The sequence below is a fragment of the Frieseomelitta varia genome, unplaced genomic scaffold, assembly GCF_011392965.1.
Source record: "Frieseomelitta varia isolate USP_RPSP 00005682 unplaced genomic scaffold, Fvar_1.2 scaffold_410, whole genome shotgun sequence".
Classification (NCBI taxonomy): domain Eukaryota; kingdom Metazoa; phylum Arthropoda; class Insecta; order Hymenoptera; family Apidae; genus Frieseomelitta; species Frieseomelitta varia.
Window position 1 is genome coordinate 36719 of NW_025110158.1, and position 16772 is coordinate 53490.

Sequence of the window (16772 nt, forward strand, 5' to 3'; positions counted from 1 at the left end):
CAGGAAGATAATTGAGCGGTGCAGAAGCACGAAAATAAAGTTACGATAAAAATGTAAAAGGGGAACTTATTCGGATATTTCGTTTCTTTTAATGGAAAAATTGTTAATGCAATATCGAGTTGTGAATAGCATTTGGTCGAATGTGAAAATGCCAACAATTTGAGAATATTATTTTCGAAGTGCGAGAAAATATCAACAATTTGGCAGTGCAAATAATTTATAATTCGGTTTAGCAATAATAAGAAGCGAAAAATAGAGAAATATATTACGGGTCGTAAGTTGTTGATGATTCACAAAGGTGAATCTAAATATAATTATGACAGTTTAATCTCGTTATAATATTAATATTTTTCAAAATGTTTCGTATACATATTATATTGCGTATAAACAGAATATTTGTTAACAATAAATGCGAGCATAAAAACTGAATTGCCCTTTGGCATATCCTTTGCATCATAAGCACTGACGTTTGCATTTTGGCATCTATTATCATGCATAAATTATAATTTGCTACGAATTTATATCATGATGAAATAGTTTTACTATGTCGGGAACAAAAATAGAAACTTGAACGAAATTTTATCAAAGAAAGTTTATTTATGTGATAAATTAATCACTGACTTTAAAGCTTGATAAGCATTTTAATGGTCTTGGAAAGATTTTAAGCTAAGAAAAATTCTGACGTCGCGTTAGCGTTAATTATTAATCTCTCTTCTGTTTTTTTATTTTTTTAAAGAAATTTATAGAAATAATAAATTCTCTGGAAAGAGATAAAATTACTATCTCAGCCTTAAGCAACATGGCTTTATTGCAATAAATTTGATAACAGTCTCTATCCTCCTGTCAAAGGTGGTTTGTTTATTCATGTATTACATAGGATAGGTTTCACGAAATCGGTTACGATTGTAATTAATTTTTTCAATCATTCCACAATTTCCAATTATCATTAACTATCGATTCGGTTTAGCAATAATAAGAAACGTAAAAAATTAACTTGTAAAAAGTATATCTTTATAATCATAATTATAAATGAGTACAAAAATGGTAAAATTTGATTTTCTTAAAGGTAAGTATTAGTGCGTGTTCTGTAACATTTTTAACTTTTCCATAAAATTCCTCACTTTCTCTTTATCAACTTTATTTTCCCAAGTTCCACCAACTTTAAAATGGGATCCAACAATTACCGCGTCAGATGTTAAATAGTCTTTTATATTGTCTTTTGTAATACCAGAGCCAATAAGAACAGGTATTTCAGTGGTTTGTTTAATCTCTACACAGCGTGATGTTTTTTTCATTACAATTTTTCTATAGAAATTACGATATGTCAAAATAAGAAAAATACCTGTAAATTCTGAAACACTAGCTGGATCACCGGTGGCAGCGCCTGTCAGTATTATTCCATCGGCTAAGAAAAATTTTGCTGCTTTTATTGTCTCTGATAAACTAACATCAGAAGTGATTGCATGTGAACTGTAGAAACAAAATGTCATGATTCTTACATTAGACTGTGAAAAAGTCAAGCAAGAAACAAGCACCCCTTTTCATGTATATTAATAGATCACCTATGCTTCTTTTTAATATCAGCAAAAATAAGAATATCATCTGCGTCAATCTGTTTTCTGTATCTCAACAAAGTGCCAGCACATGCATCCGTAAAACCCTCATCTGCAATATGAGAGAAAACAAATCCTTCTGCTCTGATAAATTGAAAATTTGCTGCTTTTGCCACAGCTATTGCTTCTCTGTTACATCCAGCTAAAATCTATTTCATTCTGCTTTATTTCAGAGATTTCTTCTCTGTATGATTTTATGTAACAAATGTTGATTTGTACCTGTATACCACAAGGTATATTTTCAGATAATATTTTTCTTATTTCTGTGCAAATCCTGGTCATCATTGTTGTAATTTCAGGTGTTAAATCTTTGGGCCTTACATATGGAACGTCATGCATATTTTCCACTAAGACACCATCCTTAAATGTAAATTATAAACCACATTTATAAACCACAAGATTAATAGCAGATGTCTTGTGTAATTAAACTCACTATATTACATTCACTATAAATTACTGCTTCTTTTATTGCATTGCTTATAAGTTGTTTGGTATTTCCATTGTATGAAGGTGTTCCTAAAAAGTGTTACTTCAGTAATTAATAATAGTTCATGACTTGGTGATGTTCAAAAATAATTATTAAATGAAACGCAGGTCATTTATTGTTAAAGAGATATTTTTCAGAAACATATTTTTGCTAGATATTGTTAATCTATTGTTACTGTGAAAAACAGTGTTATTCACAGCTGATACTTTCTTCTTCTTGTACCAAGAATGATAAAACTATTAATAAATAATCTTTATTCAGTAGTGACTTTTTAGTTTCACCAATTTCCAACAATTATAGCAATATTTTGGATGCTTTATGTATAAAAAAAAAAAAAAACTCATTGTGTTCTTTTATCAACTTTAATTTTATGTATTTTTATGTATGACGGAAATTTTATACCAGGCAATGAACCAACGTGTATCATCCCAATTACAGAGCATCTTCTCTTTCTAAAAAGTTTGTAAAATCGTGACATTTTCGCAAAAGAGATCGTACTATTCTAAATTCACTTTGAATGATCTCAATTTTAATTGCAAATTTACACTCGAACTGTAACTGTACGTTGAATCCGAGATAACTGTACTTCGCACTTTAACAACGAAATTTTGATTGAATAATCAGCTGTTTCGTATCGAGAGCATTGTTCCATCTTTCTTGCGTAACAGAAAGAAACAGAAAGAAGGCTTGTAACAGCTGATTTATATAAATATCGTGCGATTTAATGTTTTATATTTTTCTCTATACTTGCATCATATATTTTTTTGGAAAAATACTTCGATTATTTGAAGAGGTTTGGAAATATTTACTAAGTTCAGAAGAAACTAATAGACTCATTTTTAATGGTTTGAAATTAGGTTATTCCTCGTAATCGATGTTTGAATTCCATGTAAATTATAATTATAAGTTTTAAAGAATAAATATTTGATCGCTTTTCAATCATTCCTATAAAAAGATATATTTAATTTCAAGAACATTATATCTTAAAGATAGAAATACAAAGAACTGTAGTATCGACCGTGCAAAGAATCAATGCAGAGATGAAATCAATTGTTCTTTACGCACTCTACAATTTAAAATTTAGAAACCATACCATAGATTAGATATGAAATAGATGTCACATTTTATCACTATAGACAGAACAGAATTTTATGGAATATCACACGTTTTGAAACATCTTTTGTATAAAAGATTGAAGGTTTTACTATGTTTTTTATAATTATATTTAATAAAATGCAGTCAAAAGAAACAATAGTATTTACTGAACATAAAAAAAGGATAGAACATATAGCATAGACTAGGACACCTAATATATTATTATATATTATTATTATATATTATTATTATGGTAAAAAATCATTATGTGACACAAAGTCCCATAAAGTATCATATTTTACCCATACCTGGTCTATGGCCTTTACCATAGATCTTGTCACAAACGACATTGCATCTTACGGACTATCGTGGCCCCTAATCTAAAATACTGACATACTAAAAAATCACTGGTTTTTTAGCGCATTCTATGTAAAAACGACGGCGAGTTAGGGAACTAAAATAATTCTCGTCACTAGTGCTGCGGCACAGACGAGGTATATGAGTAGACATTACATCTTACGGACTATCGTGGCCCCTAATCTGAAATACCGACATACTAAAAAATCACTGGTTTTTTAGCGCACTCTATGTATAAACGACGGCGAGTTAGGGAACTAAAATAATTCTCGTCACCAGTGTTGTGGCATAGACGAGGTATATGAATAGACATCTCATTCAATGTATTTTTTCGGCCCACGATTAAAGGATCTCCCTTACCATTTTCGTGTCACATTCTGCCGTACCGATTCACGCAAATTTTGCACTACATCACCGACGATCTCGTCTGTGTCTGTGGTGATCTTTTTTTTATGCGTATCCTCAACCGATAACATTGAAATTGATACAGATTTTCGCGTGATATGAAGCATTGAGTATTAAATTAACGCTATTTCATATACCATAAACTATTGCGAAATTCTCAGAAAATCTAGTAAGAATTGCGAAATATTTTGAGTAATATTTAAATAATAATTACGAATGATATTATAATTAGATACCATATATGTAACTTTATATATTATTATACTTTTTATATTAGATTTTTACATTATGAAAAATATAATTCTTTTTCTTCAAAAATGAAACTTGAAAATACATTTCTTGTGTTTTCAAGCAACGTAAGTATAAAACAATACATTTTTCTGCGAAATGCAAAATTAAAGAATATATTTCTTGCAGTTTCAACAATATCCCGATAGTTCATTCAATTAACCATCTCAACAATTTAAATAAATTTACCAATAAACTAAAACATTCTATTTCATTCTTATATATATAAAATAGTATATTTCTTTATAATGCAAGATTAAAAAATACGTTTCTCACATTTTCGAACTTCTAATTCCACCAACATTCCCATAATTTAGATAAATTTACTCGTTATAAAATAAAACAAATTATTCTTTCACAAATTCCGCCGTTCAAATGACCTTAACACTATTCTCCTAAATGGAACTCTCAATATTCAGATTCATCCCACTCGTCGAACGACGGCTACCGTTCTTTAAAAGTCGCCGATTGCCTCGTTCCAATTTTTCCTCTTCAATTTCCCTCAATTTTCGTCCTTGTCTTTTCACCTCTCTCAACGTCACACTCTCTTTCCCAGTTTTATCCACCTGTTAAACGAAACTGTTTCAGAAGGGTTGTGTACCCTCCCTCAGATATTCATTTTGACATGCGTTCCGCGTTCCCTATGTGTTCCCAAGCGTCACGCGCGCATTTCTTCCGTCAGTCTGGCTCGGTCCCTCAGGCGAGAGTGTTTCGCGAATCGCGCGTTTATAATTCGCTCGATTAAGCATCGTTGTAACAATCGAAATCAGTATTTGCAAATATTTTCAACTGAAGATAAATTGAAAGTATGTTGCGACATAGAAAGTTGAAGTTGGAAAAGTGAATGTGAAATCGAAGACGCGGTTAATTGTTTGTCTATTACATTGAAATTACTAAAATTAAGAATTCGACTGTGGTCGATTATTTGCGAAGAATCGAGTGTGTTTATCGTTTATCGATTTTACCAATTTCCGGTAATTGAACAATTGTCCTCGAGGAGTATCCAGAGTGTGGAAACTTGATTATTATCGATTTTCTAAATCTGTGATTAACGCATCGGTTATACCGAACAATTAAATTCAATTTTTCTCTATTATTTAAAAAAGAAAAAAAACAGTTAAAAATTTCCAAGATTTTCAGTCCGACTTAAGTTTCAAAGTCCAGTAATTCAGTCTATTTAATTCGAGTCAAAGTAAGATAAAAATTCAACAATCCGAATCCGAATTTTGTCAAAATAAACTCGGAGGCCTTGAAACGAATGAATATAAAAATATAACTGATCCAATCTCTCGTAACGGTGTTCGAAAAACTTTTTCAACGCGATAACAAATAAAAATATCTCCGAAAAAAAAAAAGGAAACAAAATAGTGGAATAGCGGCGAGATTTGCACAGTTACATTCGGATCCCCGTAGTGTTGTTTGCAGTTTGAGTGTCGATCAACAAGTAGCCTGGTGTAGGAGGCGATGTATCGCGGTGCACAGTTCGGGATTCGAGTACTGTGAAGTGGTCCAGGTTAGTGCATGGTTCTCCACGCAGCGAGAGAAGTGACATGAACGTAATTACTCCTGGAGCTTCTGCTGGTCTTCTTCTGGCCGTGTATGAGTGACGTGTCGACGAGTGACTGCGACTGACAATCGACCAGGATATACCGATAATCGATCGTGCTCGTGTGTTTACATAACCTTATTGACTTTCATTATCGTGTTCTCCAACTGATAATAATTGGTTCACGCGTTTGGACATCAATAAACAAGGAGAACATCGAAACCTCTCTCCTAGATCTCAAGATGCTTAGATTCTGTTGAAATGGTCCAAAGCTAACACTGGTGAAGAAGGAGTTACAGACATTTTTGGAATTAATCGAAGTGTGATTCCTTGGAAACAAGGAAGAAATAGAGAAGACAGAAATTTAAAGAAACGACGAAGAATTGCAATCTTGGAGGCCTGAAAAGGATTTAGGACCATGACAGGGAGCAAGCACAAACTCTTTTGGATTTAATTGGACTGTGACTTTTGGAAAAAAACACGTCTCGAATATTGAGAAAGTGAAAGAGTGGCTCGAAACCTAAGATCAACGGCATGAATAAGATTATTTATCACTTCGAGATTATATGAGTCCAGAATGTGTTACGATGGAACCTTATGTTTGAATAAATTGCGTGGGCGTTTTAAATTTGGCAGAGTACCTGGAAATCGAGTGGGCGGTTTGGATTATCGAACTGTGCAGATGGTTCCACTCAGTTGAAGTAGCGGCCTTAACATTGGCATTGGGTCACGCTGTTTTTGATTAAGAGGATTTCGATGAATTTCAGTAAACCACAGACTTCAGAGCCGGGCTTTCTTAGGGCTAATTTGATATACGATGACTGAATTTAATGAATCACATCAATCTAACTGTTTACTGATCTGAAATTTCACGAAAGGGGAATATTAAACGAATGGTTATTAATTGCCTAGTCAGTCGGAGGATCGGGATAATTGCTTCAAAGAAGCTGGCTTTGTTAATTTAAATAATCAATCCGCTTATAATTAATCCGGATCTCGTGAAATTGGAAATATCAGCGATCAATTGTGACTATAATTTACGTTTCTAATCATAAATTCGGATCTTCATTTCATATTTAAGTTCACATTTAAATACCAAACTCATCAATATTTGCAAATTAGCAAATTGTCAAATTTTGTCTAAAACCTGGCTCGAGATTTTTGCCTAAAGGCACAAAATCCTAACGAACTGGAAATTAAATCAGCGAAAAGTAGAAAGCGGACGAGTCTCGAATCATCGCGAGACAGACTGAAGTTTAATTAAATTAATTATTCCAAATTTCTAGAATTTCCAGAGAAAGAAAATTTGAGTCTCAAATCCATCCGAAATGATACACAAACACTATCAAAATCAAATCGCCAATGTTCGCGCAAGTCACGCCGGCATCGCTTCAAATTAATCACGGGACTGTGAACTTCGTCCATGGTATCGATTCCAAGTCAAACAGTTAAACAGTAGAATCCGACGAAGTATCGGGCAGGAAGGAATTTATCGATCACAGCCCACCTGTGGAACTCAGAATTCAAGGTTCCAACGATCAACGAGGAGATATATAATCGAGACGTTCGTGACTTCGAATCGCGTCGGCCTCTTCGCCCAGTGGAAGAGATCCTATTAGCGATAGGATCGAAAGCTTTGCCAACCCTTGCCGAGAATGCAGCAAGTGGGAAGATTGCGATTGCCCGAAGGGGCGTGCAGCCTGAATGGCGAGAAAACGTGGGAACGTCGGTGAGACTCGCCCAGATTTCCCGGGACTGTTTCATAGAAATTGAGATGTAATCAGGTGGATTCGCGAGCGGAAGAAGAAGAGACACCATAGCTCCGGGGTATAGGATCCTGGCGTTGTGGAAGCTGTGAACAAGGGTCTAACACACTGGCAGTGACGTCGATGCACATCTGCGCGCGAATATTCGCGTGGGCATGGGACTTTATTGCCGGCAGCACCGCGTATCCGATGCAGCACGTGAGTATCGTTGCACGATCGTTTTCATTCTTCAAGGGATCGTTGATCTTGGATCTGGATGTCTGAGAGAAACGCCATTGTCTGGTTGTCGAGAAGATAAGAGAATATTTGTCTAGTCTATATTTGTCCTATGTCGTCTGACAGTTTCACGCACTGCGATTGTTCTTTGTTGAATTGATATTGATACAATTGATTCTTTGATGACATTGAGAGTTTAGATATGAGTTTCGAGTAGACTAGGTTGTTCAGCAATTTTAGAACAGCGATTTAAATTGATAATTAAAATTTTCGCAAAACATTTTTTGATGCAACGAGGAATTCATGTATAATGCAGTGAAATAGTTTGCAGTGTTCTGCTTTATAGCTGACTATCCCAATACTTAGAGTTGCATAAATAAATTTGTCTCGATTAAGCAGTTTAAATACGTTAAAATAGCTACTGGAGGTGAAGTGCTTTTCAATTATAAAGCGATCGTAGTTACGCACTCAGAAGCCAAGGGAGTTTCTAGTTACGATATTCAACAGAGTTTCAAAATGCTTTAACAACTAAAGGCCACTCGTAATTTTTTTTAATTTTTTTCTTTCTCAAGGATGTGTCTAATTATGCAGGAGCGCGTTGCAGAGAAATCTTCAGAAATGTGTGTTAGAATAAATTTTTTTTTATATAAAATCAATTAATCGCGATTATATCACTAAAAGTTGCGTATTTCTATATTTCAACGAAAGCTACTTATTTGAATGTAAAGCATAAAGATCAATCGAACGTCTACGTTGCGTCGAAAAGAAAAGCGTAGTTGTGGATTTTTTCTTTTTTCATTTTCTAAATAATCATTTAATCATGAAAGTGAGCAATTACTAAATTGGTTCCAATACAAACTGAAAGTATATTCTCAGTTCAACGGCGATACTAGCGCCACTCGTGTGTTAACTACTGATGCACTTTGGTAATGACACATATGAATTCATACACAATTCGAAATGACTGAATGAATGAATGAATGAATTCATACGGAATTCCTTTGTAAGAAAGTAATAAACTAATAAAAATAAAAATATTCTATTATAACGTTATTTTTAAAGACCAGACTGGTTTTGGTAGAAAATTAAAAGTTAAAAATTAAAAAGATTTAGACTGTTTCTGGTAGAAATAGCTTCGTCAAAACGTCGGTAGTTAAATTCCTCATCTATTCCTGCATTAGCTTGTGAAAGCCTGTATTTTCCTAATTCTGCTAAAAGGCATCTCCGAGTTGAATATAGTTAAAATATCAACGAGAAACCATCGATTCTTTCAAGTAGTCTTATTATTAATAAAAAGTAAAAGAAAAAGAGGAAGGTACGCGTGACTTTTTATCGAATAGTCCAGCAAAATAACAGCGCTGACCGATCGATCGCGTTCGTTTTTTCTTATTCGACGCTAGCCAACTGGAACTGTTGCTCACTTATGCATTTTTTACGCTTGTCATGGTGCCTCGCACTGCGAAAAGAAAAAAAGAGAAAAAAAAAAAAAAAAAAGAAAAAAGGGAAAAGAACTTTTCTTCCAGCTTGTTCGAACAATCTGTTACACGTGCTCGAATGGAGCAGAGAACGAATCTGGACGCGGTTTTCTTTTGTTTCGTTACTGGACTTCTCGCGTTTGCTCAAATGGCACCGGGTCACAGCGATCGTGGTCATAATGTTGCTGAACTATAACAATAAGTTGCCTGCTAGCGATACGAAGCTCAATACGAATTACTCAGAAACCATACTGATCTGCCTAGTAAAGAGTAAATTAAAGTCAAAAGTCGAAAAGAAATGAACGATTAGAAACATTATTCTTCAAAGGTTTACATTATTCACATAATCTTCTTTCTGCTAATTGTACGATACTTGTGAAAATGACTTGCAACTTTTTTGAACAGTGATTATAGTCTTGAAATGAAACTGAAAAATTCATAATCAGTTCACGGATTTCGAATATTTATGCAAAATCATATCTTTGTAAATAGAATTAAAAAACTGTGGAACCTAGAGAAACTATTCTACGTATTAAATATAATAAGTCGTATACTTTAGTATATTTCATACAATTTTTATTTTAAATTTAAATATTGAATTTTTCCGATTTGCGGCATTTGTCCCAAGACTTTTGTGTACTTAAATCCATTATTGGCTTTGAAATTACGTCAACCAGCGTGACTTTCGTACTTCTTTCTAATCAATTAATTACTCAGATGAATGTTGTATTTCCATTCGTGAAATTCCACACTTTCGGCCGTGGATCCTAATTAGACGACCGTGAAAGTTCTCCGAGCTTTTCGGGAATTTTGGCTTCAAGAGGAGCCTTAATTAGCTCTTTTACCGTTATAGGGTCGGACGGATCCGCGAATAGTGTAATACAAATTGTGTAATACGAATCTAACGAGATTGCACAATTCCAAGAATAACTTTCGAATATATCCTGTGGTTTAATTTAATTTTCCGAAGTAATTGGAGATTCTTTTCCTCGAGAGAACGAAGATCTGTACGAAAGTACTTGAACATTTATAGAATTTCATTTTATTCATCGAGAATTATATATGCAAATCTATTTCCGCTGTTTCGTGCACTTTCGTACATTATATTTCCACCTCTGCACTTTGCACGAATGTATAAAACGCCAGTAGATTTATTAGCAAATAAAGAAAATATAAATTCTGTCAAATATTTTTTCACTCGTTATTTTTTATTTTTACCGTGTAACACGCGTACAAGCTTGATTATTCTTTTTTTTTTTCCTTTTTTTTTTGCACGTCGGACCGATGTGACTTCCACGTGCTTTCAAAGCTTTCAACCAATTAAAAGTCACTGTTAAAGTGGTTTTATTCAGTTACCGATTCATTTTATTTCGTGCTCCATCGAGGCAAGTAAGCAGATTTCATTATCCATTAATTCTGCTTCTATTCCGTTATGCGATTAAATTGCAAAATATCAAGAGATCGTACTAGTATACGAGAAGTAAATTTCCTACCTGTTCTCGAAAAATTTCTATGGCATTCATTTTATCTCTATTCTAATTTGATTGTCCTACTCCTTTCGACAGGTCACCTTTGAATAGAGATTCTGCCTGTGTTACCACAATATAATTACCCATTCCCTGAAATATACACTCGTCAAACTGAATCCCCTAAGTTCGATAATAACTCGATTGTTCTCGCGTATTTCTAACAAGCAGCACCATTCGGTTCAACCTGATTTTCACACATAATACCTTACACTATTGGACAATAACCGATTCAATTCGGAGAATCAGTGGTCAAATTGAGATTGGATAATTTAAGGAAGGTTTTGTCTATTGACGTCTTTGTCTAGAAATAGTAATTTTCGTAATCTAGGATCCAAAGTACTAATTTTTAACAGGAATTAGATTTTTCTGTTCGTAATTGTACGGATACTCTATTTACTTCAATTGCTATCTTATTTTTTTTGATTACTAAATTGTTCACTAATAATTAGTAATTTGTTGCGAATATTTATTGATGAATTTACTACTTAAATCAACATCTTATCTTCCTGCAAGTATTTCCTATCTAAACAAATAAATTTGCTATTTAATTTTTCATTCAAATTAGTATCTCACTTCTTTTCAAATTTCAAGCCTAAACGCTGGGTCAACGGTCGGGTAAACTAGCGCCACCATTGAGCTTAAGTTCAAACGGTCGTTTTACAGGATCCTAAGATCCATCGTCAAGGATCTGATCTTAATTCTCTCTCATAGTAAACCAAGTGACCAGAGTTAAACATCCTTGTTCTTCCAACCTTCGTCCCCGTTAAATTTATATCAGCCATACAAACTTGTACCATAATGTAAGAGTTACCCATAATTTCAGATAAACTCTGGCCAACGAAGGAAATTATTCGTTTAGGTTAATGATTGTTAGTTGTGGTTTTGTGTACAGTAGCACGATGCAAAATTTCGTTTAAAGAAAATTACAATTCTACAAACAATTTCCTCGATAATCCTTAAAATTTCTAATCGATAATTAACTGAAAATATTTCGAAAGCTATGATTTTTTTTTTTAAATTCATTCTTCTATTTTTCTCCTCGTCTAAAAAGCGAATGTAAATTGGTGGTTTGAGTGGCGAAGAGCTGTCTGATAAATCTCTTTCTTAATTGCAATTAACTCCCTACGGTCAAATGGAAATAAACAAAATTACACCGGCTCAGATCTGATATACCAGAAGATGAAATATTTTACAACTAAAGCGTATTCGCAGTGGGTGGCGAGCCAGAATGAAACCTTGATTAAGGGACTCGTTATTTGCACACAAAACGTACAGTTCACGTGGGGATTATTAAGTAAGTTCACGGCAGAGAAATATGAAGAAAAACGAAGTTGAATTATCTGCTTAAATGCTCTACTCATTCAATGATCTAAGTACATTAAAATCATACTTCTCGGGAAATTATTCTCTGACTGTTGAAACGATGCCTAAATACAATTTTGTTTGTTTCAATTCTTGTGGAGAGACATGAGGTTTTTCTTGACAGATAATCGACGAAGAAAGCGGTTTATAATATCGTTAAAGTGTTAATTATTATTTAGCGAATAACAAAATTCTTTTGCAACATTAAACTTAGAAAATTTTAATTTATTTCGAGAAGAGTTTATAGAAAAAGTGACGAAAATAATGGGTAATTTACGAAGAGAAATAATCTATTTTAACAAAAATCGCCTTTTTAATATCGAAATACTGTCATGGAGGTGTTTGTTTGAAAAATAATCAAAAATTTGAAATATTAGCAGAGATTACGGAAATTACTTTAAAAATGCTGAAATGAAAGAGCCTTTATTCGATCAATTTATCGTATTTAAACACGAGAATTATAATTAAATGTTTTCATTCAAGCTCGTTCCGTTAAAAAAAAAAAAAAAAAAGAAAAAGAGCTGGAGATTGTTAAAAAGTTTCGAGCATGTTCAAATTTTCATAGTGAATTCAAATTTTACCCATGTAATCGTCACATTACATAACAGTTCCAATGAAACTAATTTTTTCCACTAATTTTTCCACTGTTATTCAGAAAATTAGAACTTTTTTCTTCTTTCAACATGCAAGAGTTGCCGTTGATTGGCCCTTTCTTTTTAAATTCTAGAAAAAGTTTCACGTGTTTTTCATTAAGAAACCGAGGAATCGCGGAAGAATTCAATTTTCGGCTCGGCAACTCGGTCTGCATTGTTAAATGTCCCCTAAATTATTTGACACGTGCCTCAACTTCCCGTCCTGGCCGAAACGCCAAAGTTTAAATAGCGTGGCTACATCAAAAGTTACGTGTTGCGCTGAAAATTTTGCGCCTGAATTATCTACGGTTAGAAAAGTAGAACAGAGAACGAGAAAAACAATTGCGCTCTTCAAATTAAATTAGCTGCGAATGTCGCAACGTAGACTGGAATTTTTTTTGGCGAGTTCTCCTCAGTTCTAGAAAATTAAACCACGAAGTAACGATTGATCGTAATATACGAAATGTGTAATAAAATAAAGTGAAATTATCTATAATTTAGTAGTTGCTAAATAAAATAATTTTCGTCGTGTCAATTGTTGATACTGCGTTTTACGAAAATTTAAAAAAATATATGGCAACTGCTCTTGCGTGAAAAGCCTATCGACGTGATTTGATGAATTGTGTCAGGTTAACGAACTGTTAACAATTTCACGTGAATCTTCGCTTTTTATCAATTAGAAACGCTTTAAAGAGTCATCGTTCTTCACTTAGTTCAATATTGTTTATCACAAGTTAAATCGTATTCTTATCACACAAACAGTTTCCCATCGATATTTCCAACCATTTTCAACAGGCGTTGATTTTTCTTTGCTACGCGTTCATTTTCGAGATATTTCTCTTCACCCTAGTAATCTTCCCAACGGATAACTCTTTTAGAAATTTTTCAAACAATTCTTCCCTCTGAAATTGAATTTTCGATTCTTTTTTCGATCTTCCAGCGAATATTCCCAAGACAATACTTCGCTATTAAGAAGATTACTTTAAAGTTCCAAAGAATTGTAAAATAATTTCTTCCTGTAAATCTTCATCTCCTGTAAATTCGTTCTCGCAATTTTCTCGTCCCTTGAGTACAATTTGAAAAGAGCCGAACGCCGTTTAAACGCCGAATGAATAACGATAAATCCCTATAATTTCCAATTCAACCAATCGAATATTTAATTCACGTCAATATCCAGCCAGAAACATGTAATTCGCGTGAAAAATTCGCAATCTAATTACCAAGTTGTCCAGTTTGCTCGTCGTTTCCACTTAGTGGCTCGGGAACGAAAATTCTGTCGACGTTCACCGTCGTGTACAACCGTGGTTGGTCATCTTGGTTAATTCACGAACGAGAAACCCGTCGATAGGCCATTGCGTTCCGTTAAGGTTGCGAGAAAGGCAGACGCTGGAGACAACGCTTAGGCACGGTCCTCGTAATTAGATTCTCGACTAATGAATAACGTCAGATGAAAATAATTGCTGCCAGCCACCGATAGACACTACCTAGCTCTATTATGCGTGCCAGGCATTATGTGTTCCCGTGGCAACTTCCGGTGGAACCTATCTCAACTGGTCATCTTAACTAGCAATTAACCGAAGTAATTCTGTTCGCTCGATGATTAATATAATAATAATAATAATAATTTGGGATTCATTAACGATGTTATTGTTGTAATACGTTGTTTGAACAAAAATTTCATTTATGCTTTATGTTTTCAATAAAATTTATTTCTATTCTATTTCTACGAATAATTTAATATTGTTTTAAATCATTCATATTATAATGTAATATGAATGTAATTGTAATATTAATATCAGTAATATATATATATATATATATATATATATTAAAACATACAAATATACTAAAATATTAAATTATAATATTAAATATTAAAAATATTTAGTATTAAAACAATATAATTGTAATATTAAATATTAAAAATATTATAAAATATTAAATATTAAAAATATTATTAAATATTAAATATTAAAAATATTAAGTATTAAAACAATATATATTGTAATATTAAATATTAAAAATATTAAGTATTAAAACAATATATATTGTAATATTAAATATTAAAAATATTAAGTATTAAAACAATATATATTGTAATATTAAATATTAAAAATATTAAGTATTAAAACAATATATATTGAAATATTAAACATTAAAAATATTATAATATTAAATATTAAAAATTATATTTTATAATATTAAAATAATATATTGTAATATTATATCATTCATGTTATACTGTAATATTAATATATATATAAAACTGATATTAATATTACAGTATAATATGAATGATATAATAGTACAATATATTGTTTCAATTTTTTCCTCTAATTTCTACTCTAACATTTTCACTTTTCACTTTCGATTTTACGACAGACTGTACTGTGACGAACTCGTTTCACAGTGACTTCGCACATTGTGTGCAACGCGGGTGAAGCGAGAAATGGTATCGATTCACAGGAAGCGGTAGACGAAACGAATCCTTTCCTATTTCTTTGATACCTCTGCGTCATCGCGTAGACACCAGAGGAGTTTGCGGAAACTTCTCCTTTTGTTCTTATCGATCATAAAATGGACTGCCTTCTTTTTGGCTTTATTATTCAGGAAAAGAAATCGTATTTTCTTTTTTTACGATCGTTAGAAAACGATTTTTTTTTTTTTACGAAGAGTATAGGAACATAATGATAGCAATTAATCGAAGAATAAATATCGCTTGATAAAATTGTACAGACTGAGAAAAATTAAACACGACTGAAGACAATTTCTTATAACAGGTAGTGAAATCGTGGATTTGCGTGATCCTTGGATTTAATTCTTGAAAAGTTTTGTAGCGAAAATTCGGAATTTTGCAATGTTCCACAGAGAGAGGTTCCTATATTTATTAACGTCCATATTAATTTATTTATTCATATTTTATACATCTCGTACATTAATTTATTTCCAATTTATATTAATTGCCCTAACACTGTTTTAGAAGAATTTCGATTTTCCCCATATTAATTTCAAATTCCAGGTTTCCCCTTTCTTCCATTATAAATTCCACTCTATTCACCTAGGAGCCCTTAGGAATTCCACTATTTTCTATCAAATTCCGAAAATTCGAACAACCCAATGTTTTATCATAAAATCCCTGAAAATTCCATTACCAACCTGAGTATCTCGTTCACCGGATACTTACAATTACCAGAGCACTAGGAGCATTCCAGATTGTCATTGGCGAATTTTCTGCAAAGAGGAATCCCATCGTCGACATTTGGACAAGCGAAAGGTCAAGGGCGGCAGTGAAGTTCGAAATCGATTCAATTAGTCCACATTACGTTCAGTGATCGAGTAAGTAAAGGGAACTGGGAATTCTCTGTAAGCTGTAATCCTTTGAACTTTAGTGTTTCTAGAGCTCCTTCAGCCCGACATCGTTTCGTACATTTTTTTGTCTGTCCTTTTGTTCATGTCATTACAGTAATAAGCCATCTCGTAATAAATGAAACACTCATTTAGCCAAATGAACCGAGCATTTATAAAAAATTGTTTTTCATTAATATGTATTACCTACGTGTGTTATAGTCTCTCGTTTTGAAACTTTATGCACCTTCAAATTTCTGAATATTCCACTCAGAAGGTGAAGAACGCTCGATTAATTAAATATACGAGTTAACGTTGAAACACTATCCTTTTTTTTTTAAACGAATATACACTGTGTATATTTATATTATATATCAGTAACCAAGTGATGTTTCGTAATAACAAGTTAGTAAAATTTCAAACAGTGAAATGAATTAAAAGAAATTTACAAAGTTAAAAATTTTCGCACGACGAAATACACGAGATATATCTATAAAAGCTTTTTCCCTAAGTATCCGCTTACTCCTGCGAGTTATATTCGGACAGAATACTTATGGAGCAACTCGATATTTGCGGTGGGAAATTTCACCTTGATCGTGAATTAAAGGAACTTAAAATGGAGTAACACGTCGACCATTACGACTGAATCATTGGTT

The 16772-nt window shown here is 32.9% G+C and overlaps 2 protein-coding genes across 3 annotated transcripts in view; one reads left to right on the forward strand and one right to left on the reverse strand.

Moving 5' to 3' along the window:
- Positions 1–989: 989 nt before the first annotated feature.
- LOC122531658 (uncharacterized protein F13E9.13, mitochondrial) lies at positions 990–3157 on the reverse strand. 2 transcript variants are annotated; one of them, XM_043659748.1, is made up of 6 exons: positions 2910–3157; positions 2047–2129; positions 1833–1973; positions 1563–1762; positions 1343–1470; positions 990–1270 (listed from the first exon to the last, which is right to left on the reverse strand). In XM_043659748.1, the coding sequence occupies exons 1-6, from the start codon at positions 2935–2937 to the stop codon at positions 1074–1076; spliced, it is 777 nt and encodes a 258-aa protein (XP_043515683.1). In that variant the 5' UTR covers positions 2938–3157; the 3' UTR covers positions 990–1073. The 2 variants fall into 2 exon arrangements, with proteins under 2 accessions (XP_043515683.1, XP_043515682.1); XM_043659747.1 differs by lacking the exon at positions 2910–3157 and adding an exon at positions 2503–2881.
- A 4104-nt stretch (positions 3158–7261) lies between these two features.
- The window catches only part of LOC122531661, a 31634-nt gene continuing 22123 nt past the window's right edge, over positions 7262–16772 (forward strand). The window contains exon 1 of the mRNA XM_043659753.1: positions 7262–7755. Coding sequence (XP_043515688.1) covers positions 7681–7755 — 75 coding nt within the window. The 5' untranslated portion in view covers positions 7262–7680. The remainder of the gene's footprint in view (positions 7756–16772) is intronic.

Bases quoted from the DNA above. Each gene is read 5' to 3' on its own strand.
- LOC122531658 (XM_043659747.1), bottom strand. From the start codon at position 2,578: ATGTCACGATTTTACAAACTTTTTAGAAAGAGAAGATGCTCTGTAATT. The intron at 2,130-2,502 runs GTATAAAATTTC...AACACTTTTTAG, and splicing joins ACACGTTGGTTCATTGCCTG to GAACACCTTCATACAATGGA. The intron at 1,271-1,342 runs GTATTTTTCTTA...CACGCTGTGTAG, and splicing joins TAGTGTTTCAGAATTTACAG to AGATTAAACAAACCACTGAA.